At 37.6% G+C, this 23,507-nt stretch overlaps 1 protein-coding gene across 3 annotated transcripts in view; it reads right to left on the reverse strand.

Moving 5' to 3' along the window:
- CHD1 (chromodomain helicase DNA binding protein 1) overlaps positions 1 to 23,507 on the reverse strand; it is a 59,451-nt gene that overhangs the window by 15,184 nt on the left and 20,760 nt on the right. For all 3 annotated transcript variants that reach the window (XM_081941309.1, XM_081941307.1, XM_081941308.1), the window contains 13 exons: positions 22,499 to 22,724; positions 17,463 to 17,563; positions 15,501 to 15,679; positions 10,191 to 10,318; positions 8,529 to 8,745; positions 7,754 to 7,843; positions 7,006 to 7,196; positions 5,862 to 6,050; positions 5,581 to 5,743; positions 3,419 to 3,571; positions 3,233 to 3,304; positions 1,620 to 1,769; positions 849 to 997 (listed from right to left, as the gene is read on the reverse strand). In XM_081941309.1, the coding sequence (XP_081797435.1) occupies positions 849 to 997; positions 1,620 to 1,769; positions 3,233 to 3,304; positions 3,419 to 3,571; positions 5,581 to 5,743; positions 5,862 to 6,050; positions 7,006 to 7,196; positions 7,754 to 7,843; positions 8,529 to 8,745; positions 10,191 to 10,318; positions 15,501 to 15,679; positions 17,463 to 17,563; positions 22,499 to 22,724 (2,008 nt within the window). The remainder of the gene's footprint in view (positions 1 to 848; positions 998 to 1,619; positions 1,770 to 3,232; positions 3,305 to 3,418; positions 3,572 to 5,580; positions 5,744 to 5,861; positions 6,051 to 7,005; positions 7,197 to 7,753; positions 7,844 to 8,528; positions 8,746 to 10,190; positions 10,319 to 15,500; positions 15,680 to 17,462; positions 17,564 to 22,498; positions 22,725 to 23,507) is intronic.

Genomic DNA, 23,507 nt, shown 5'->3' on the forward strand with positions numbered 1-23,507 from the left:
TCTCACATTCAAAAAGTCACTAAAATACTGGCTACTACCCTAGACCTTGGGACAGAGTGGTTGTTGAGCCCACATAGTTTCTAAATTGTTTTTATGTATTTTTTTTCTGCATGCATATTTATGTTTTATAGTCTCCTTCTGTCATTTATAGATTTTAATGTGTAAGCTGCCCAGAGCTGTCTGGAGTTGGGCAGTGTTTAAATAATCATAATAACTAAAGATTAAAAAATACATTCAGATATAATTGACTGTATGATCCTCTGGATCAGGGGTTCCCAACCTCTAGGCTGCAGCCCACTACCGGGCCGTTGCCTGCTCAGAATCGGGACACACAAGCAGCGTACAAGGGGGGATGGTTCCATATGAGCATCAAGCACATGTATGAACTGCAAAGCTCATACACGTGCCTGATGCTCACATGGAACCATCCCCCCTTCCCCCCACACCTGTCCGCCAAGCTGGAAAGGTTGGGGAGCGCTGCTCTGGATTCTTGTCTCGATAGCCTATAACAAAACAAAACAAAACTCTTATTTCGTTCACAACCTCTTCTTCAATACCTATCTCTACTTGTTTTGACCTTCCCCATCACCATCTTTCTCCCTCTTTTTTTGAGCAACTTCAAGTTGGTCTCTACAGAATAGTAGCTGTAGAAGAAGCAAGAGGAAGGTTTCTTCTTCCATATCTCAATAATTTAGGAATGAAGAGAAATGGGGATTTTAGATATATAGATATATATAGATACACACACACACACACACACACCACACACACTTGTCAAAAGAACTACACTGACTAATTAATATATTACTTTTGTACTTTAGGAAGGTCTATAACACACACACACACACCTAGAAGGTGCAGAGCCTGTATGTAACACAGTTTTTCCTGTAGTGTCCATTCTCTGAATGACTAAATGATCTAAAACCATTTTCTTCTTGGCTCTCTCCAAAATATCTTCCTCTACTGATCCTTTGGTCACTAAACGATAAATGTTAACCTATGGGTAAAAGAAAGAAAGATTTAAAAGTTACATATCAAAACAGAAGTTACTATTTGGAACAATATGCATTTTATTATTTGCAAACATGTGTTCTATTTGAATCATATAGGCAGAACTTCTGGCTCTCATAAAATGCCCCCCCCTCTCGTATTTTAGGTATTTGGCAACCACTGACAATTTGGAATGGAATCACTTAATGATCCCATGATTTAGACTTACAACCACTTACTTAATGATCACTGTAAAAATGGTTGAAAAATCAGGTCTGGTCTCGTGGTGACATTCAGGTACCAACGGGGATTGTTAGTCGAAGATTACTTGTCTCTAAACTGTTCAATATACACTATATTGCCAAAAGTATTCGCTCACAATAGCTTCTGATTATGTGGATGGGTGAGCGAATATTTTTGGCAATATAGTGTATGTACTTAAATGAACCATATGACATATCTATTTTCAAGGAGTAACATTTTGCAGCAATGAACCACAGGAATAGAGCATCTTTAACTACCCGATTAACCATTCAGTGAATCCAAAAAGAAAAGAGATAAAATGCAGGAAAATTTAAATGTTTGTGCTCTGCTATACCAAACATTAAATTAGAATTTAAATTTCAAACCTGTTTTTTTTGTCCGATTCTATGTGCTCTAGCCTGAGCTTGTAGATCATTTTGAGGGTTCCAGTCAGAATCAAATATAACAACAGTATCAGCAGATGCCAAATTTATGCCTAGACCTCCAGCTCTTGTAGACAGTAAAAAGCAAAAATCCTGAAATTAAGAGAAGAATTAAATAGTGGAAAATGCATATGATACCATACATATTTGTGAGCCAAGCTGTCTAAGTTAAATGGAAGGAAAAATTTAAGAGTTTTCTGCGTCTTTTTGCTTCAACCTCATAGGTTTCTGTATTTTTGCAGCTGTAACTGATAGCCCTATCACTTATATCTATGTGATATTTTAGTACAGTAAACTTCTAAGTTAACTTACTAATATGTGTTCAGTGGATTTTGACAAAATGCAAATAAATAAATATAGGCTGCATTGGGCCAGAGGCAGAGGTGGCTGAGGAAAGAAAGGTGCTAGGAAGATTGGGGCAGATAAGATGTACAACACTAGCAGCCACTAAAGAGAAAAGAGGAGAGACAGGATGATGTATGAAAGCTTTTTTCTGTTTACCTGTTTTGCCTATTCATTGTTTTTACGATTACAAGAAACTGTTGATTTGAAAGACATTGATCTTTAACAGGTATCCTTTCTCAATCAGCCTGTTAAATCAGGGGTTTACCATGACAATTTTTTAACCCTCTTGTGTTTGGTGAATTTCTAAACACACCAACATTTTTTTCTTCACATGTACAAGAAAAAAAACACAGCATATTAAGATTATTTTTTTATTAGTCTTATACTTGTTATGGTAAACTCAGACTTGAACAAGGAGATCAGCAGCAGCCTGTTCCAGAGTTAATAGATGAGTCACGTCTACTATAAGAACCTGCAGGAAGTTACAATGGGATCTCTACTAATCAACAGGAACATTACCACTGGCCTCCAGAGATAGGACTTTGAGTTGCCATTTCCCCCTAATGCAAGGGTACACCACGAAGAGAAAATAGTAAAGATGCTCTACAAAGCTCTTCGTAAGACAGGATCTGTGCTGTAATGGCATGCGGAAATGACCTTGGGGGGCAGGGCAATGAGATACAAACAGGAACAATCAGATAAAAGACAGTTTAGCCCACAATAAGAATGTGGATGGGATAAGAGGCTTCCTAGTTTTTAGACTATAAACGGCATGGAGGGGGAGTACTTTCAGACTTGCAAAATTCTGTTAATGTAACATTACAATGAAATAGAATTTACTATTATGTCTGCTTCATAAGGCTGACATGTGCCCTCCCATAATGAACAGACTCTATTTAAGTAAAGCAGCAAAGCCAAGCCTTCCTGTTGGACACAACCATTCTACTAACCCAGGCTCTGTATATTTGAATCTTGACTTTTGAATCCCATGACTTTGATTTTAGACCCCCAATTGGCTGACAAACCTTCTATTACACTCTTGACTCTTGGGTCCTACTCTTTTTTTGGGGGGGCTGCTTTGCCCTTGGAAATTTAAAGCAGACTTGCTTGATTTTTGAAACTTACTTCTTGCTTGTGTCTGTTTGTGCATATTTAGCCTGGGACAGAACACTTATCTTTAAAAAAAAAGAAAAAGACAATTAACTGCCTACCTCAGAGGCTTCTGCATTAAAATGATCCAGTGCTTGTTTCCTCAGTTCTCCTTTTATTGACCCATCTAGTCTCTGTGGGAGAGGGTGGAGAAAGAAAACAATTGTGAAACAAGCATGAATAATGAATAATTCAATAATGGAAACAAATGCACTCACAGTCATGTAGCTAAAGAATAACATTCTTACTTGAAAGGGAAACTGACGATATTTCAAATATTCAGCTAAGATGTCCAGCATCCGCACCATCTGAGAGAATATAAGTACTCTACTGCCACGCTCTCGTAAACGAATCAGCAGCTTGTCTAAAAGAATTAGCTTCCCACTACTCCGGATCAAGTTCTTTAAATGGAAAATAAATTTGTGTGATCAAAATGTAAGACTTTGCAGGCAAATATTTTTAAAGGCAACCCCATAGAGAATGCATTACAGTAATCCAATTGGGAAATGACTAGATGGGTGACTATGAGCAGAGCACTCCATCCAGGAATAGGCACAACTGGTGCAAGACACAAAGCTGGGCAAGCAGCCTTTTAGCTACAACTACCCCCTGTTTTTTTGAGTCAAGAAGGACCTCCAGATTGCACAGTGGATCTGTCTGGGCTCATAAATCTCCCTCCAGCACCAAAGAACTGAAATTGGCAATACCCAAATCCCAGAGCCACTCACTCTTACTAGAGTTTAAGTGAAATCGATATCATTAATCCACTTATTTTCCTTTGCTTAGAACATAGAATAACAGAATTGGAAAGGACCACGCCTTACTGAAATCTAAGTAAACTATATTCACAGTATTTCCTTGATCCACTAATTTGGTCACTTTGTCAAAGAATGCAATGAGGTTTGATTCTTGTGTTTATTTTTCTGTTTTGTAAACTGTATAACTGAAAAATATACCGTGTTTCCCCAAAAATAAGACAGGGACTTATTTTCTTTTGACCCCCTAAATATTGATTGGGTCTTATTATCGGGGGTGATGATGGTATTGTTTTGGGGTTGCCGGGTGGCTGCTCTCTTGCAAGTGGGTGCCCTAAGAGACAGGCACAGCCTCAGGGGCAAACGGCAGTGTTGCGCTGTCGCAGCAGCACAACACACCAGCCATGAGGTGACCACGCTCACGAGCAGCCACCCGGCAACCCCCCTTTCCAGCCAGGCAGAGCACCACTCACCGACCCAGTGATATCCCAAAGGTGCTAAGCTGCGTGATGCTCTGCCCTCACCCCAGCTCCCGCGGCTTAGTTCATTCGGGATACCCTTAGGTCAGTGCATGGCCCTCTGCCCGGCTGGAAAGGGACGTTGCGTGAGCGCATGTTCCGTCCCCAGCTGGTGTGCCTCCCAACCTCACCATGCCCTGGCCCAGCTCTCCAGGCTGTGCCAGGGTGCCGCGGCACTCCGAGCATAACCTATTCTCTGGCTTCCAAACTCCAGAGATCCGCAGCCGAGTCTTTCGGCAGCGGCGGCTCTGTGAGTATGCTCTATGGTTGTGAGCTGGCTGCTGGCAGAGCATACTTCCAGAGAGTACAACCATACAGCGTATTCCCAGAGTGGCAACTTCCGGAAGACTCGGCATCCTACCTCCATGCTTTGGAAGCACAGAAAAAGCCATGTGGCAGTGGCGGGCGGAGATGCTCTGCAGGGAGTTAGGCAAGGGCATCATGAGGCTGGGAGGCACGCGAGTGGAGAGCGGAAAAGCCGCTCACACAACCCCCCTCTCCAGCCATGCATAGCTCCATTCACTGATCTAGGGGTATTCTGAAGGCGCTCACGAGGCTTGGCAATACCTTTAGATCAGTGAATGGTGCTGTGCCTAGCTAGAAAGGGGGGTTATCAGGCGACTGCTCGTAAGCATGGTCACCTCATGGCTACTGTGTAGTGCTGCTGAGACAGCGCAACACAGCTGTTCAACCCTGAGGCTGTGCCCGGCTCTTCGGGAGCCCGCTCTCAAGAGAGCAACCACCCGGCAACCCCCTTCTCCAGCTGGGCACAGCACTGCTCACCGACCTAACGGTATTCCGAAGGCACCAAGCAAGCGAGTCTTTGCCTCCCCACCCCATTCCTGCGGCTTGACGCCTTCGGGATACCGCTAGATCAGTGAGTGGTGCTCTGCGTGGCTGGAGGGGTGTGTGTGTTGTCCAGTGGGCTTATTTTTGGGGGAGGGTTTACATTTTTGCCCACCCAAAAATGTGGCATGGCCTTATTATCAGGACATGTCGTATTTGGGGGGAAACATGGTACATAATATAAATAAAAGTATAATAAAACCAGCATCTTGAATGACAAATAACTAAACCTCTATCAAAATAATGTGTGACTCTTGGAGTACATAATGCAACAATTTAATAGATATTTACCTGTAAGGCCTCCTGTTTGTTATAGAATTCATTATCATCTGGTGGCTTAATGAGGTAGCAATGATTACAACACTTTTTGAGTTCCATCATGACATTCAGAAAGCCTGAGGTACTGCCTTTTGATCCCTTACTTAGGGCTTTGTAATTCCTTGTTAAAATCCACCTATGACATTAAAAACATTGTTAATAACAAGACTGTAGAAAACAAAACATAAAACAAGAGATACATGGCAATTTGCATATATTTTATATCATTCTAATAAACATAATAAATGACTTACTTGTAATACTGTTTTTGCAATGCACTCATTTCCATTCTTAAAATTTGTTCAACCTTGGCAGGTAGAGATTTTTCTACATCTTTCTTAACTCTCCTCAATAGAAATGGTTCAAGTTCTTTGTGAAGACTTGCATAACCAAATTCCCTTCCTTTCCCATGTTCTTCTTCAAAATCTTCCCAAGAAGAGAATCTTCAATAAAAGAATCCCCAAATTATTCATTTGCAATACATTCAAAAATCTTAATTCAAATATTAGTTTCACTAAGTTTTATATATTCAGAATACAAAATAATACAGGTGGTCCTTGAGTAATGATCATTCAATTGTGGCTATGTGTTACCTCCAGTATTACAAACAGAACATCTTTAAATAATTATGAGTTAAGGAAGGGATAACATGACATTTATATTGATATATTGTTAGTGGGATTTTTATAAGCATCTAGTTGATCATCAAAGACACAAGTAGGTATTTGGACTAACCAATCAGCATCATTCATATATTCTTACCTTATAGTAAGAAAGAAAATGAGCACTGAGATTTACTCTATTTATGTTAAAAAGAAACTCTAAATCAGTTCAGAAACTGGATTTTACAGTCTACAGCAGGGCTGTCAAATTTGCAGCCTGGATGTGTCACATGCTTGCCATGTCCACACCTGGTTTAGCGAAGGGGAAAAAGTTGCGATACATCATGTGACGCTGCCATGATGCCACAAGTTTGACACCCCTGGTCTACAGCATTTCAGATATATTTTTTTCCTTCAGTGAATTTCCAGTCAGTGAAAATTAATTCTGAAAAGATTCTTCCATACAGCCATGTATATAATAGGTTGCCTTTGTGAGAATTTGTAATTGACTTCCAAACCAGCCAGTTTAAATTTCTTGTAATAGTTACTGATTTTCTTAAAAGTTAAAGTCTAAATATAATAAAGTAGCAAATTTATCTATTTTTATCTGAGTAGTAACAGCATCCAAAATACCACAGAACTGAAACAGGGAGGTTCAGAAAGGTACATTTTTATCCATCAAAACCAAATATAAATCAATAGGTTTGATTTATGCATCAAACCATAAAATAAACCAAATTGCAACAGTAAGGTTTGTCTATGTTTGTCAATAAGGCCATGCAATATGATTACCTACTTTTCTGGCATGATGAAATGAAGCAGGGACCACAGCTCTTTCAGGGAATTTTGTAGAGGTGTTCCAGTGATAAGAAGGCGATGGTTAGATTTGAAGTCTATTAATGTCTTATATAAGAGGGAGTCATCATTTTTTAATCGATGGGCTTCATCTACTCCTATAAAGGCCCAATTTAAGCCTCCAAGGAATGACTTTTTAGAAGGAAAAAATACCCACAATAAGTATGCTTTCTTTTAAAAGAAAAAAAAATTAACATAGCAATTTAAACTAAATTATGGGCAGTAAAAATTACACAGGTAAATAAATAATAATATAAGAAGGCAGAGAAACCATTTTATCCAAAGCCCTGGAGGGATAGTGCTGATGAGTTTTCTTTTTCCCAACAGGATGGAAATTATTTCTACCAGCCTTAGAAAAGTTATACATTTTCACATAATTCTGATGGAAAGGAAAGAATAGATCCTATAGGTGCACATTTTCTTTCAATCTTGTTAAGAATATCTCCTTTCAGTTTGCTTAAGGAGGAGGTAGCTATAAAAGGCATTCTGAAAGGTTCATTCTTCTTTTTGATGATACTTTTTTCATCTTTGAAGAGAAATATCTAAAATATCCAAGATATATTTGGTATTTATTGGTATGTATCATAACAATCAATCTAATTTCTTATTTTTAATTGAAAAAGTAACGTGTTTTGAATATTCAGTTTTAATCTTTAGAAATTATTAAATCAATCAGTCTAATTACTAACCTTATCTTTCAGCAGAATTTCATAGGTTGTCAATAAGATGTTAAATTTTAATCGTTTGGTCTGTAGATGCATCCATTCATGAGTTCTTATCTATAGAAAAATTCAGTGAAATACAAAGCCACGTTTTTTTTAAAAAAAAATCTATAAAACAGCTAATATAAACAATTTACTTAATCTTAAAACACACTAATCCAAACCAAATTGCATATATAAATACATTATAATATATGGCCTGTTAATGTTAATTTTAATTTATTTTAAATGTATTGTTTCTTTTAAAAAAAATCGGTTTGGTCTTTTTGGAAATGGGTTTAATCTTTTTTTAACTTTTGTGATGTGTGTTTTTAATGTTGTACGCCGCCCTGAGTCCTTTGGAGAAGGGCGGCATATAAATCCAAATAAACCTAAACCTAAACATATGGAAGAATAGGAAAGGAGCACAAAATAGAAATGGGATTAATAAACAGCTCTGTTTAACTTCTCTATGAGAAACAAGGGTAGAAAAGATCCTTGATAACCTATTATCCATCTATCCAACTTAAAAAGCAGCAGTTTCAGGTTTTTAAAACTTTTCTCATTACCTTAAATAACTGATCAAGTCAAAAGTTGATCTGAAATTAATAAACGCTAATGAAAATAAACCAAAACAGATTTCACTATAAAAAGTGATAAAATACGTTGTAATTAGTTTTGAAAATCTCTATCCATCCCTTTTCTTCAAAAGATGGCATACATTCCAGATCTCTGTTTCCCATTAACCTACAATTCCACTTACCACATTTCTACTGGTAATATCTCCCAAATAAACTACAGCATTCATCAGGGGAGCCCATGTCTCGATTTCTCTTTGCCAAGATGTCAGGGTGGAAAGTGGTACTACGAGCAGGAACGGTCCATACAACTGATGCTCATGAAATAAGTAATTCAAAAAGGAGATGGTTTGTATCGTTTTGCCCAAACCCATTTCATCAGCAAGAATACAGCTGTTTACCCTGAAAAGTGGTATGAACAAAATAGGTTAAACATCACACAAAGATTCATTAATTTCTACTTATTACAAATTAAATTATTATGATAGAATTACTTTCTAAATTTTACTAATATAGTCATTTAAATATTAATATTTTACTTATTTTACAATACATATTCAAATTGTAATTCACATGGAATCAAGGACATGATAAAGGTCTGAAAAGATTTGTTTACATTATTTAATTGCATAAGCTTTGACAGATTATTAAAAAATGAAACAAGAATAAAGATACAAAAAGCAAAGTAGAAATTACAGAATTACTAATTTATCTTCTCTTCAACACCCCCCCCCCCCTCCACCTTTTGGTAGCCACATTCTCCCCATTCATTTATTTCCCAACTGCTAACCACTACCTAAATATTTATAGTATACTTTGAATATTAATCATTGGAAATCCCTAGTATCTGTTACTATTTTTGATTAATCACAACTTTTTCTAAAAGTTATTCAAAATATCTGAATTTACCTTTGCTATATAATGTGTCAGACACAATGTCATTCACACACACAGAGACAGACATATATATATTTATATATATACACATACATTACAGCTGATTTTGTTACAGCTATTAACATATATTAACTCCATGACTTCCAAGGAGATGGTTATGCATACACACATGCTTAATAAATTGTGATACTTTTATGTTTTCTAGAATTATTCCTAATAAAAATAATTGTGACTTTAGTTCAATGTTGAGTTTCACATTTTCTGAATGCTTGATGTATTTCCTTTTAATATTTTTGGGTTTTTCTGCGTAACCACCATATGTGATATATTTTCCCCTTTGGTGTAGTTTGTTGCTATATAACTGGCTGGCAAGATTTTGATCTTCATGGTTTAATAAGACAACAGTACTTTTCTCCCCCTTTGCTAAATTAGATTATTAAATACATTTTAAAATCCAAGGAGCACGGAAAGAATAGATTTTATCTGATCCTAAAACTTCTTGGGATTAAACATGTACAGAAAGCAAGATTCTTACTTCTAAATGTACTAAGGCCGCAATATGCTTCAATTTCACAAAGTACCGATGTTTAAACCTGAAATATCTTTATAATATAATTATTATTTTTGTACCTTCAGGTATGAATGGACCACATTTATGCAGATAAGAAAGCCTGTTTAGTATAGTGGGTAGGTCACTGGGCTAGAAACTATACGACTCTGAATTCTAGCCCTGCCTTAAGCACAAAACCAGCTGGGTGACCTTGGGCAAGACATTTTCCCAGTCCTAGGCAATGGCAAAAGAGTTCCAAAACTCTGCAGCAAGAAGTCCAGCCAGTTGAAGGCCAAAGTAAACAAATAGTTAGCTAAATTAAAATGTATATGATGCTTATTTTCTACACACACACATATATATATGCACTTTAATATACAGTTTTAAAATATGTACATACTTGCACCATGAATGGGCCAACCAATTAAGTCCATTTAATTGATAATCTCTTAACTCTAGGTTCTCATGACTTCCAATGTAATTAGGTTGTTTCTTTAAAGCCACAAATCTTGGTCTTTGCTTCAAAACCTACCAAAGTAAAAAAAGAAATGTTATTTTTATTCCTTATTTCACTTTCAATTGAAAACCTAAATTCTATACTATCTGACATTCAAAGACAACCGAGATAATATAAAAATGATTGGGGGGTGGGGAGGGAGAGGTGATGCGATGTGATCTATGGACCAGAGTACTGGAGGAAAATAACAGGCAACTTTTTAAACACATGACACAATGAAAAAACATCTTAGATCTGATTACACTTTGCTGAGAAATTAGGACCAGGACTGCTACAAAGGATCTGAAACTAGATTATGATTTGCAGCTGCTAATCATTTAAAATTATCTGGTTCTTAGGCAGTCAACAGACCCAATTAATTGGAGCATGCAGCTCTTCAGTTTTCTTTTTTAATTTTCAAGCCAATGTAATAGGCACCTGGTTAAAGGAAGACAAACCTCATCCTCCTATTATTTTGCTTTTCAAGTTAACCTCTTTAGGACCTATCCTTTCAGGACCCCTCCCCAGGAAGACTACTTCTTGGTTTGGGGAATTAGAAGTTGCACGTATGATAGGTGATATGACTGCTGTGTTTATTGCTGCATACCACACACATAATTCAGGTTTTTCTTTTAAATGAAGGGTAACTCCACTCCCCCACATTAATGTAGGGCTGATATAGTCAATCTACTCTATTTTCCCAATACAAATGCCAATTCAAAAACACCTAGGAGTGCGAGAAATAATAAAGCAGTTAAGAGGATGAAAGATGAGACTGAATTAAATCAAGTTCTAATGGTTATAGGAGATAAAGATTGACTAATGTAAAACAAAGATTTTTTAAAACATCTCATTATCTAGCAGTAATCATACAAATACATGACAGTGTTGGGAGCCTCTGGCCCCAGCCAAAGGTTCTTCTACCTATCAGAGTAAAGTCCCTTTCCATCTGTCAGAAACCCATTGGCTGAGGCTAAAGATCGCCAGAGAGAGCAATCTCCCATTCTTGAATTCTAGTCACAGCCTAGATTACACAGCCGGTTTATACCTTACAGGTACCATAAAATTGTTATAATCATTTCCACATGTATGGAGGAGGGATAATTCAATGTTAAATCAACCCACCCCTATTGTTACAGCTTACACTTCAGAAATAATCTATTTAACTGAGTGACATTTACAGTAGCTGCTCTTCATATGGCTGAAAAAATAGCAGCTGACTGCTTATGACACAACATGCCATGTGACTATATCTTGAGACCCTCTAATGGAATAGAATATAATTATTTATTGGCCAAGTGTGATTGGACACACAAGGAATTTGTCTTTGGTGTATATGCTCTCAGTTTACATAAAAGAAAAAAATAGGATACAACACTTAGTGATAGTCATAGGTTATTAAATAAGCAATCAAATCATATTAGGAAACAAATAAAACAATGTAAATCATATAGATACAAGCAACAAGATTATAGCCATAAGTGAGAGGAGAGAGAAATAATAGTAATACAGTCTTAGTAAATAATTTGACAGTGTTATAGGAATTAGTTGTTTACCAGAGTGATGGCATTCTGGAAACACCTGTCCTTGTGTCTAGTTGTTCTGGTGTGCAGTGCCATATAGTGTGGTTTTGAAGGTAGAAGTTGAAACAATTTATGTCCAGGATGTGAGGGGTCTATAGATATTTTCAGCCCTCTTTTTGACTTGTGCAGTATACAGGTCCTCAAAGGAAGGTAGGTTGGTAGCAATTGCTTTTTCTGCAGTTCTAATTATCCATTGAAGTCTGTCTGTCTTGTTTGGTTGCAGAGCCAAACCAGACAGTTATAGAGGTACAGATGACAGACTCAATAATTCCTCTGTAGCCAGATCACTTCCGGTCACTGAAGGCGACGGACGTTGTTGTCCGCTGTTTGTCTCTCTGGTGGGCTCCTTGTAGGAGCACAGGGGGCCTCGGAGGGGCCACCTGCTGCAGGGTGGCTTGATGGAACTCCCCCGGATTCAGCGGCAGCCGGCAGGAGTGTTTCCAGCCTTGCCTCAGGAGCCGGGAGCAGCATCTGGCTGTCTGCCCTTTCGCTGAATGGGCTCCGGGAGGAAGGAGTTAATTAAGGAGGAGCGGCTGGAATGCTGGTGGGGGGGAGATCTGTCCTAATCTCCTTAATCATCGTTAATGGATAAGCAGCAGCGTATTGTAAGTGCGTGTTCAATCTATTTGAGCTAGAAGATTAGAGGGGGGGGGTTTCTTTCTCTTTACCCCCTCGTATAAAGTGGCATTTGAATTATCTCCCTCTACATCGGAATGGAGAGAGAATAAAGGCTGACTTGTCACCTGTATTAACTATGTGAGAAAGATTCATATCACAACTGCAAGAGGTGATTGCTGAGCTGTTTTCTTAAAGAGAAAAAAAAACTTTATGGAAACCTTTGTTCTTCTCCCCGTCTTCGTCTTTGTACTTACAAATGAAGTCTGCCTTTTGAAACTACCGTTGAAAAAATCACTGGCATTGTATTATTACCCCCCCTGAAGGACCCCTGGACCTCTCCTGTTATATGGTCTTCCTCGATATTGACTATTTGATTTTCCCCTTTCTGGTGTGCCTCCGTGCCTTGGAACTGTGATGCAGAACTAACTTTTCACTTTCGGATTTGTCTGCCTCCTTGGATCGGCACAGCTGCGCACTCCACTGACATCATTTCTTTTGTAAAAGATTTATACCATCTCTGAACTCAGATAAATGGGGCCCAAAAAACCACCAACGGGCAAGTCATTCTCGGCTCCCACATCTGCCACCTCCAGCCCAAGTATGCATCAGACGAAAATTAGTTCATTGTTACAAGAAGGGGCTGGAGAGAGCTCAAAAGACTTATCCATTACCCAAATGTTTCAGAAAATTATGAGGGGTCAAAATGAGTTGAAAAAGGAGGTGTCAGATCTCAAAGAAGAACTCAGAGGTGTACAGCACCATATATCAGAAAACAAACAAAGAATTAAGGTGTTGGAGGAGGGGGCGGCTGGGCTGGCGGAGGAGGTTAAGGCAGTCCGGAAGGGGAATTTAGAATTGGAAAATTTTATGGCAAAAATAGAACTTGAAAGAATGTCCTTTTTTCTCAGATTCCAGAACCTACCAGAGACAGAAAATGAAGACCTTAAGGATATTATGAGTACAATTTTAGCAGAATATATTAAGAGAGACAAAGAACAGTTGTGGTGGGATATGGATCTGGTTTACAGGATTAATTCAGCATATGCTAGAACACATAATGTTCCTAGGGAGGTACATGTTAAATTTCTTAGGAGGACCACGAGGGATGAGGTGCTAGGGGCTCAAAGGGGGGGACCACTAAAATATAAAGACAAAGAAATTACCATTCTTAAGCAAATTCCGAAAAAAATAAGAGAGAAAAGGAGGAAGTACTCCTCCTTATCAAAAAAATTATGTAATAAAGGAGTTTGGTTTAGATGGTTATTGCCAGAAGGAATGCTGATTTTTTGGGAGGGAAACAGAGTTAGAATTAATACAGTGGGGGAGGCAGAAGCCTTCATTAAAAAACACAGTTCTCTCCTAGAGGACGAAAATATGGGAGGCAGTGAAAAAGGTAGTAATGTACAAGATATGAAGGAGGGAGGGGATGTGGCTCCATCTGGGGACAGGGAGGAGGGAGCAGTATCGAAAAGGCTCAGGTCACAAAAATAAATGCATTTGAAATATTATTGTAATTGTTGACATACTAGAAAGTGACAAAAAAGAGATGATTGAACACATGGTTGATATAATGTAGAACAAGATTCTGTTTTTGCTTATCCTTTATACGTTGTCTTTAACATTGTAAAAATTGTAAAATTTGGAGGGATTTCTACCACTAGCACGGGAGCTGCCAAAATTTTCTATGTACCCTTTTACCTTTCCCCATAAATGTTTAAAAACCAATAAAATTCTTCAAAAAAATAATAATTCCTCTGTAGAACTGAATCAGCAGCTCCTTGGGCAATTTGAGCTTTCTGAGTTGGTGCAGAAAGAACATTCTTAGTTGTGCTTTTTGGATGTTAGGTGTCCATTATAAGTCTTGAGATGTAACAGAACTTAGAAACTTGAAGGTCTCTACTGTTGATACTGTGTTGTCTAGTATTGTAAGAGGTGGTCATATAGTTTCTCATAAATCTACCACCATTTCTGTTTTGAGTGTGTTTAGTTCAAGATTGTTCCGGTTGCACCACAAGGCTAGTTGTTCAACCTCCCGTCTGTATGCAGATTCGTCGTTTCTCGAATGAGACCAATCACTGTTGTATCATCTGCAAACTTTAGTACTTTAACAGAGGGATCTTTTGAGATGTAGTCATTGGTGTATGATGTATGGTGAAGTGGAGAGAGCACACAGCCCTGGAGGACTCCTGGGCTAATTGTACATGTATCTGATGTGATTTTGCCTAGCTTCACCTGTTGCTTCCTGTCTGTTAGTAAGCTTATGATCCATTTACAAGTGTGGTCAGGTACAGCTATCTGATTTAGTTTAGTTAGAAGAATATTTGGAATGATGGCATTGAATGCTGAGCTGGTCTATAAAGAGAATGGAGACTCAGTAGCTGAAGCAATTTAATGCTAATATCTAATATTTTTTGTCTATTATTTTTCTCTATTTATTTTCCTATTTAACTGATTGCTTGGTTAAATAAATAAATTAGCCTGCCTATTGAAGGTACAAACAAAGATAATATTGATGAAACATGTCATTTTTCAAGTTTTCGTCACATAATTTAAATGATCCCATTATTACTTATGATTTTAAAAAAAACATTTTAAAAAGTCTCTCTCTTGCTAGTTTCATAATTGATTAACCAGGGGCTGTCATCATGGAATACCAATCTTGTGGTCCATGACTGAAAACAAAGGCCCAGGGACTGGCTCTGAGTTGCCGTAGTTTACTATGGATTGAATAGCTATCCCAATTTGGAAGACTCTCAGGAGAAAAGTTTTTTTCATACTTGAAATAAAAGGCAGTTTCTGTATTGGAATATTCCTAGATGTTTCAGAGAAAGACAACCTTGACTGAATCACCACTTATGATGTGATATGTTAGTTTATCCTGAGGACCACTCGACTCATATTTATTTGATTTATACTTACCTTTATTTATGGATTCCCATCTGCACAATGAAAACACCTATATTTTAAATGCGGAATATGATACATTTACTAAAAGAAGTTAAATTTTACCTACCTTACAATCTTTAAATGGTGTAGTCTTTGACTGATTTCTACTAAAATACTCATCAATGCGTGGCTGGAACTTTTTTGCAATAAGAGCTCCATCTTCCCAGCTGCACTCTGAGTAAGGGAGACCTTGCCATTTACAATAATAATCTGGATAACCTGCTACTGACTTCTGATTAGAATGGGCTATAGAAAATAAGCATAAAAATGAAAATCAACATTTTCACTTAAATAATGAATCATGAAGAACAGATTGTACACAAAACCTGATTAAAATACAATATTTGTTAATAACATCTGAGTTTGAGTGGATGTAATTGTTTAACAAGGAAAGATTTGCAAAAATAGAAAATGGAAAAAGTGGCAAATGTTTTGAGAGAATGGTTAATTGGCTGGAGATCTGTGAATGGGAGTTAAAAAGCTGAAATAGCATCAAAGTAGAAATTGGACTGAATGAAAAAGGAACAAAGCAAGAATGCAAACTGAGGAGACAGCCAGAGGATTAAGCCTGTGAAAGCCAGAGACAACTTTAGTGGAAGGTACATGGGAAAGGAAATTGTTGGATGACCTCACCCAGTGGTTTCATGTGGATGCTAAATAGATGGGGAGAGAGTTCAACCCTATAGTAGCTCACAAAAAAGGGGTCTACATAGTGTCCTCTTCTCCCCCAAATCAACACCAAAAGTGAAGTGCATATAGGCTAAGGAAAAGGTTAAAAAAAAACCAACTGAATAGTTCGAATTAATTCAGAAGTGGGAAGAAATTGGGTGACCAGACTTATATCAGTAGTAGAAACAATACAGTGCAAATTACCATCCCAAGAGGTGGTGGTAGTAGTGTGACAAGGATGTTGGAATGCTCTCCACAAAGGGGCGCAACTCCATTTGGAGAGGAGAAGGGAAAGCCACAGGGAGAAAGAGTTGACTAAAGCTGGAAGGATATAAGGAAGGAAATAAATTGGTCAACTCCATTAATTACAGAATGGGGGGTGGAAGGGAGTAGTGAGGAAAGGATAGTATCAAAATAGTAATATGAGAGGAGGTAGGGGATGAGCTGCCCTACTTTAATTCCTCCTCTCTCCGCCTCATCTTGATAACAGAGTAGTGGAACACTGCTATACTATGGGCTCAAACTGTTGCTACTGAATGCCAGGTTTCTCCATAATATAACCTTTCTCATTCAAATTCTGATCTTTGATCAGCAGATGGATTAGGCAAGCATTACTGAGATACATATAGAAGAGAAATGGAATGAGTTAATCTTGGAGATATGCCATCTGGATATCAATGATGCATTAGAATCAGAAGAGAGCTAGAAGGGACCTTCCCTGCTTAAACAGGAAATCCTATACATTTCATACATTAGATGCAACCCATAGTAGGGAGTAGTAGTAGTAGTAGTTATTGTCTAGAAGACTACATACGATCAGAGACAGCCTTCAATAGATAATGTGAGGATGGGACTATTACAATCGCTATCCTAAACAACTAATTTCATAGGGCACTTCTTGAAGATTTTCCCAAAGCCCTGATGTACATTCTGTTAGGATACTTGGTCTGCCTTAGAATAAGGGATTGATATTGGCAATTGACATGATTGTTCCTGCATTGCCTCCTCCTCTTCACCAATCCAGTAAGTTTTTGATTTGACAAAAGCTAAAGATGAGTGCAATAAAATACTGGTTGCCAAAATAGATAAGAACTTAAATTTAAGCTTACGCTATAATAGAAAGAGTGAAGTAATTATATTTCTCTACTATTACTGCATTTACAAATTCAACAGCATTGTTTAAACTTATTTTATTTATTTTCATCAAAACCCAGGCTGTAAGTAATTTTTAACAGTCACTGTGATTACAATGGCTTTAAGCCTAAGCAAATAAATAAAATGCATTTAAAATAATGTTTTATATAAATATTATGAATTTAAATATATTTGAATCATGTATATTTCAAGTTATATCACCTACCAATAATTCTCTCTACAATTTGATACTGCTTATGCAAGTCATCTGTAAGCTCTTGCTGACAGTTGTAATATTCTACGTCTTCTGGAGAAGCATTTTTCAGCCTGGAAAGAAAATATACATAATGTTAGTGACATCATTAAAAAAACATTGATACGATTTCAAGGTACGAAAATACTCTATCTAACGAGATGACAACCACCCCATATATGACTTTTGCAGAGTTGTGACTTTCAATGGTTGTGTCCTAAAGGGTAATATGAATAGTGTGACTTCTTGACTTCCCAATGCTATCCTGCACAACCCCAAAAACTCTTTCTTAAATATTTAGACAAAGATTCGGGATGATACATAAGATTATCCAATGCCTTTAGGTATTGTCTTTCTGACAAGATACTAAAAATGGTTTATAATTAGGAGGTGTGTAAAACCCTCACACACGGTTTTAAGAAAATCTTGAAAGACAGTTTGATTTCACAAATCTTCAAACCTAGTTTGACCTCCCAGTATCCATTTTCAGGGAGGATTGATTTATTATTTCTTTTTTTTTTACTTGTTGATTGCTACTATTTAAAAAAAAATATTTTCACTGTATCTTTTATATGTTATCATATAACCCACCAGGGACATTTGGTTTGCATTAGCTATGAAAATTCATTAGCTATGAAGTATAAATGAAGATTATATTAAATAATCAAATATATTATTAGATATAAATAATAAAAGAAATAAAAGAAGTAAAAGAATAACAAGAAAAAGAGAGGGCTAGCTAACAGTGACTTCAGGACCTGTTAACATGTACTTCATGGCCTAAAATTTAATATTTTCTTATATCACATGAAACTTTAGTTTCAAGAAAATGAATAACTTTCTGTTGATACCAAGGTATTTAGATCCTAGCTAGGGGTATGAAGAAGACTAGAAGTAGCAACGTAGAAAAGATTCCCTACACAAATTGTTCTGTGCATGGAACAGCTATTCTATACCTTGTTTGTAATGAGAATGAAATAGGACTGTATGAGCCTAGATATGGCCTAAAACACCCCAATATATCAAGCACAATGTGTGGATAAGAATATGGAAATATCACAGCTAAATAATTTCTTTGAAAACAGCACGAAGGGAGATTAGCAACCATGGCTATGAGAAAGGATGGGCTATGAAGATTGTAGAACAGAAGCCGGTGGAATAGGCATGCTGAGTACCTGTCACTTATCGCTAGTAATCAGTTTCATAATTAGGCACACAGGCGAATACACTGGCAGTGGTGGTAAAGTTGGGGCAGGGGAAAAGCAAGAGGCAAATTTCTATGAAAATGGGTGGTCAGACTGGTCAATCATGGATTGACAGTGGATGAAAGGAGCGAGCAGGTGGTGGGAATAAAAGTTGGGTTGGCTCCACTTGGAAGAAGATGGGGCGACATGCAGAAGTCTTGACTTATTTGGCACCAAGCTATAAACCAGGAGCCTGTGAGTTCTACTCCAATCTCAGGAATGAAAGCTGGCCGGGTGATTTTGGACTAGACACTGTCAGCCCAACTCATCTCACAGGTTTGTTGTAGAGTAAATAGGAGAAGGAAGGAGTATTCATCACCCTGAGTTACTTATAAAACTAATGAAGGTGGGATTTTAAAAAATCTAAAAACCCCTAAAACAACTAAAATGTCTGGAGTTTTGTTTCTGCTGAATTCAGGCTGACCCAACAATGCTTCAAGCAGAATTTCTGGAATCCATGGTTTGCTGTCAGTGTTTTTTTAAAAAGGATTTTCTATTTCATGTACACCCATAATTGGAACTTTAGTCAGATTTTAATGATTTATATATAATTGAACCAGAACTAAGTTATATTGAATATCCTTTTTCATACAATTAAAAACAAGGCATCGTTACACTGAAGTCATCCATCGCTGAAGTCATCCAGCGCTCCATGGCTCAGGACCTAGTTACTTGCGGGATCGTATCTTGCCCCATACATCCCTGCGACCAATTCGCTCAGAGAGGGACTTCTCCAGGTGCCGTCCACCAGACAGTGTCGGGGGGTGACGCCTAGGAGCAGAGCCTTCTCTGTGATGGGCCCAGGCCTGTGGAATGACCTCCCCCCTGATATCAGGACCACCTCTGACCTCCGCTCCTTCCGCGTAAAGCTCAAGACCGACCTCTTCCAAGTAGCTGGCCTGGCTCAACCATAGTTTTATCATATCGCTCCTGACGGGTTTTTTAATTGTGTATTTTGTATTGTAATTGAGGGATTTTAAATTGAAATTTTAATGCTATTTTATTCATTTGTTTACCTCCTCCATGCACATGCATATGTATATGTTTATGTATTGTTTATATTTGTATATTTTTATGTGTTTTAATTGTACGCCACCCCGAGTCCTTGTGGAGAGGGTGCGGCTAATCAAATAAAATTTGATTGATTTGATTGATCTCATTTTTTAAAAATCAATCTTTTAACCAACATATAACAGCCAACAAAGTTTAGTAAATAGTAGTAAAATAGTAAGGTTTACTGTTGCTAAAAAAATTAACAATGCATTTTTGAATAATATTGCATAGCTAATATTTGATCTGTACATTTCTGAGTAAATTTTCAATATGAATTTTTACACATTCTGTGCAACATTAATCAATGTAAAGAATAATTCTCTTATTATTTCCTAATGCAGACTATGGCAGGAGATATACTGTGTACCCCTATATGTTCATAACTTCAGCTGAATGGTATTCTTTTAAACTGAAGCTTCAATTTTAAACCACATTGGTTTAAAGACAAAAATTAGATAGCTTTTTAGAATAAAAACATCTTCCTAAGTGTTTTGCAATAATTATGGGTATTTATTTTCATCCAATGTTTTTTTTTTAAATCTAGTAAAGCTGTATGCTGTATCCTGCATAGTAAATCCCTGGATTTACAGGGATTCCTTGATTTACAACCATTTATTTAGCAACTATTTAAAGTAACAATGGCATTGACAAAATGACATGACTGGTCCTTTCACTTAGGATCGTCATAGCATCCTCATAGTCAGATGACAAAAATTTGGCAGTCAGCATGCATTTACAACAGTTGCAGTGTACCATGGCCATATATACAGGTGAAACTCGAAAAATTAGAATATCGTGTAAAAGTTCATTTATTTCAGTAATGCAACTTAAAAGGTGAAACTAATATATAAGATAGACTCATTACATGCAAAGCAAATAGTTCAAGCCCTAATTTGTCATAATTGTGATGATTATGGCTTACAGCTCATGAAAACCCCAAATCCACAATCTCAGAAAATTAGAATATTGTGAAAAGGTACAATATTCTAGGCTCAAAGTGTCTCACTCTAATCAGCTAATTAAGCCATAACACCTGCAAAGGGTTCCTGAGCCTTTAAATGGTCTCTCAGTCTGGTTCAGTAGGAATCACAATCATGGAAAAGACTGCTGACCTGACAGTTGGCAGGAAACCATCATTGACACCCTCCATAAGGAAGGAAAGCCTCAAAAGGTAATTGCAAAAGAAGTTGAATGTTGCCAAAGTGCTGTATCAAAGCACATTAATAGAAAGTTATGTGGAAGGGAAAAGTGTGGAAGAAAAAGGTGCACAAGCAGCAAGGATGACCGCAGCCTGGAGAGGATTGTCAGGAAAAGGCCATTCAAAAGTGTTGGGGACTTTCACAAGGAGTGGACTGAGGCTAGAGTCAGTGCATCAAGAGCCACACCAATTTCGACACACTCTTTCTCCTGCTCTGCTTCCGTTTCAGGGGTCTGTCCCAACCTTGTGCAGCTTCAATGGCTGCTTCTCTTGTAGCCAGAAGAGCTTCTCCTGGATCAATCAGGGGCTTTGTGATGCCCCTGAGATCCTCAGGACATGCCCTTCTCTATCACCGTCTCTTCGGGACAGTTTAGGTCCAAAAAGGACCATCCATCAGCAGAGATATCAACAGCAATCCTGGAGCACCAAGATTGCATGTCGTGTTGTATCGATGTCAGCCCCACCTCCCTCAACGCAGCCATCTGCCAGGAGATTTTGGAGCACTTCATGCTTCCTTCTGCAGACAAGCTTTATGGGGATGCTGACTTCATTTTCCAGCAAGACTTGGCACCTGCCCACACTGCCAAAAGCACCAAAACCTGGTTCAATGACCGTGGGATCATTGTGCTTGACTGGCCAGCAACTTGCCTGACTTGAACCCCATAGAGAATCTATGGGGCATTGCCAAGAGAAAGATGAGAGACATGAGACCGAACAATGCAGAAGAGCTGAAGGCCGCTATTGAAGCATTCTGGTCTTCCATAACACTTCAGCAGTGCCACAGGCTGATAGCTTCCATGCCACGCCGCACTGAGGCAGTAATTGCTGCAAAAGGGGCCCAACCAACCATGCTTATACTCTTCAGAGGTCCGATATTGTTCTATGTACAATCCTTGTTTTATTGACTGCATGTAATATTCTAAATTTATGAGATGGTGGATTTGGAGTTTTCATGAGCTGTAAGCCATAATCATCACAATTATGACAAATCACGGCTTGAACTGTCTTTGCTTTGCATGTAATGTGTCTATCTCATATATTAGTTTCACCTTTTAAGTTGCATTACTGAAATAAATGAACTTTTGCACGATATTCTAATTTTTCGAGTTTCACCTGTATAATCAATGTTTAGGAAGTGATTATATATATGGCCTAGTCGGCTTTCAAAACACAAAATCAATGGGGGAAACAAGATTCAATGACTGCATAATTCACTTAACAAATTGGCAAAAAATCACAAATTCAGGTGCAACTCATTTAATAACTACCTTGTTTAGTAACAAAAATTATGGTTTCAATTGGGGTCGTAAGTGAGGACTACCTGTATTATTAAAGATTTTACATTTAAATAAAATCTATTCATTCTGCTAAACCAATGAAGATAACCTGAATTTGTCGATCAGGAGTACTAACATAACTTGAATTCAAAAATATAAATTATTTAATGACACTTGCTTTATATATCATGCAAATATTACACGTTAACAATGTTATTATAATTTGCAAACACTCACCAACGCTTAGTTTCCTGATCCTTTTTCTTATAGTTGTCCAGTTTCTTCATTCCTCTAACATTCTGCTGCTTTAGAGTTTCTTCAGTTTCCCAGGTATTATGAATATGGGACCAACCTTTCCATTTAATCAAATACTGTGTATCACCAGATTCTTTTGATTTATCATATCCTGCATTTGGATCTCCATCAGCTTCAACTGCATAGATAGTGGTTGTAGCACCAATTGCTGAAAAAAACAGTCAGTTTAAAAAATCCTCAATCGTATACAATTCTTAGATGGAATATAAAATATCAGATGGTTTTAAGATAAAAACTTCTGTAGGCATTTAATGCAATAATGTGATGCAGTTTTGTCAAATTAAAAGTTTCACAGAAATAATATTCTGCCAAAGAATTGACTGTGATTCCAACCAATCTAAAACAAAGTTTCCTCTTCATGCTGGGCAATTACTAGCATACGGGTAGATGTCAATTACTGACTGTCTTGTTCAGCAACTGTTCAAAGTTATAATACTGCTGAGAAAAATAATGTTATGACCAATGCCCAAGTTTACACCCTTTGCACTGTCCAAGTCACATGATCACTGTTACAGTTAATACACAATATCTGTGTCTATTATTTTTATCCTCCACTTTCAGAACAGAATGATTGTAGATGAAGAAGTTACAAGAAAATAAACAGCCACACAACAAAAAAATACATACTGAAAGGCAGTAACCATGAGTAGGCTCAGGGCTGAGAACTGCAAGCGCACTACTCCAACTATCAATTGTATTCCTCATTGCATGCTTGCTTACTTGTGTGTGATCCCTTCTTCTCAAATCTCTCCACTTTGCAAGGGGGGGGGGAGGAATGAAAAAAACAAACAAACCAGGAGAGATTTCTTAGAAATCATTTGAGTTCTTCTTTTCCTCCCTTTTAGAGGAGAAAATGCTTAAACAAGGGGGGGGGGGGGAGAAGAGAGCAAGTAATCTGTACCTAGCCTGGTTGTTTTTTTCATCCTCCCTC

The sequence above is a fragment of the Natrix helvetica genome (assembly GCF_964273705.1).
Source record: "Natrix helvetica genome assembly, chromosome: 2".
NCBI classification, from domain to species: domain Eukaryota; kingdom Metazoa; phylum Chordata; class Lepidosauria; order Squamata; family Natricidae; genus Natrix; species Natrix helvetica.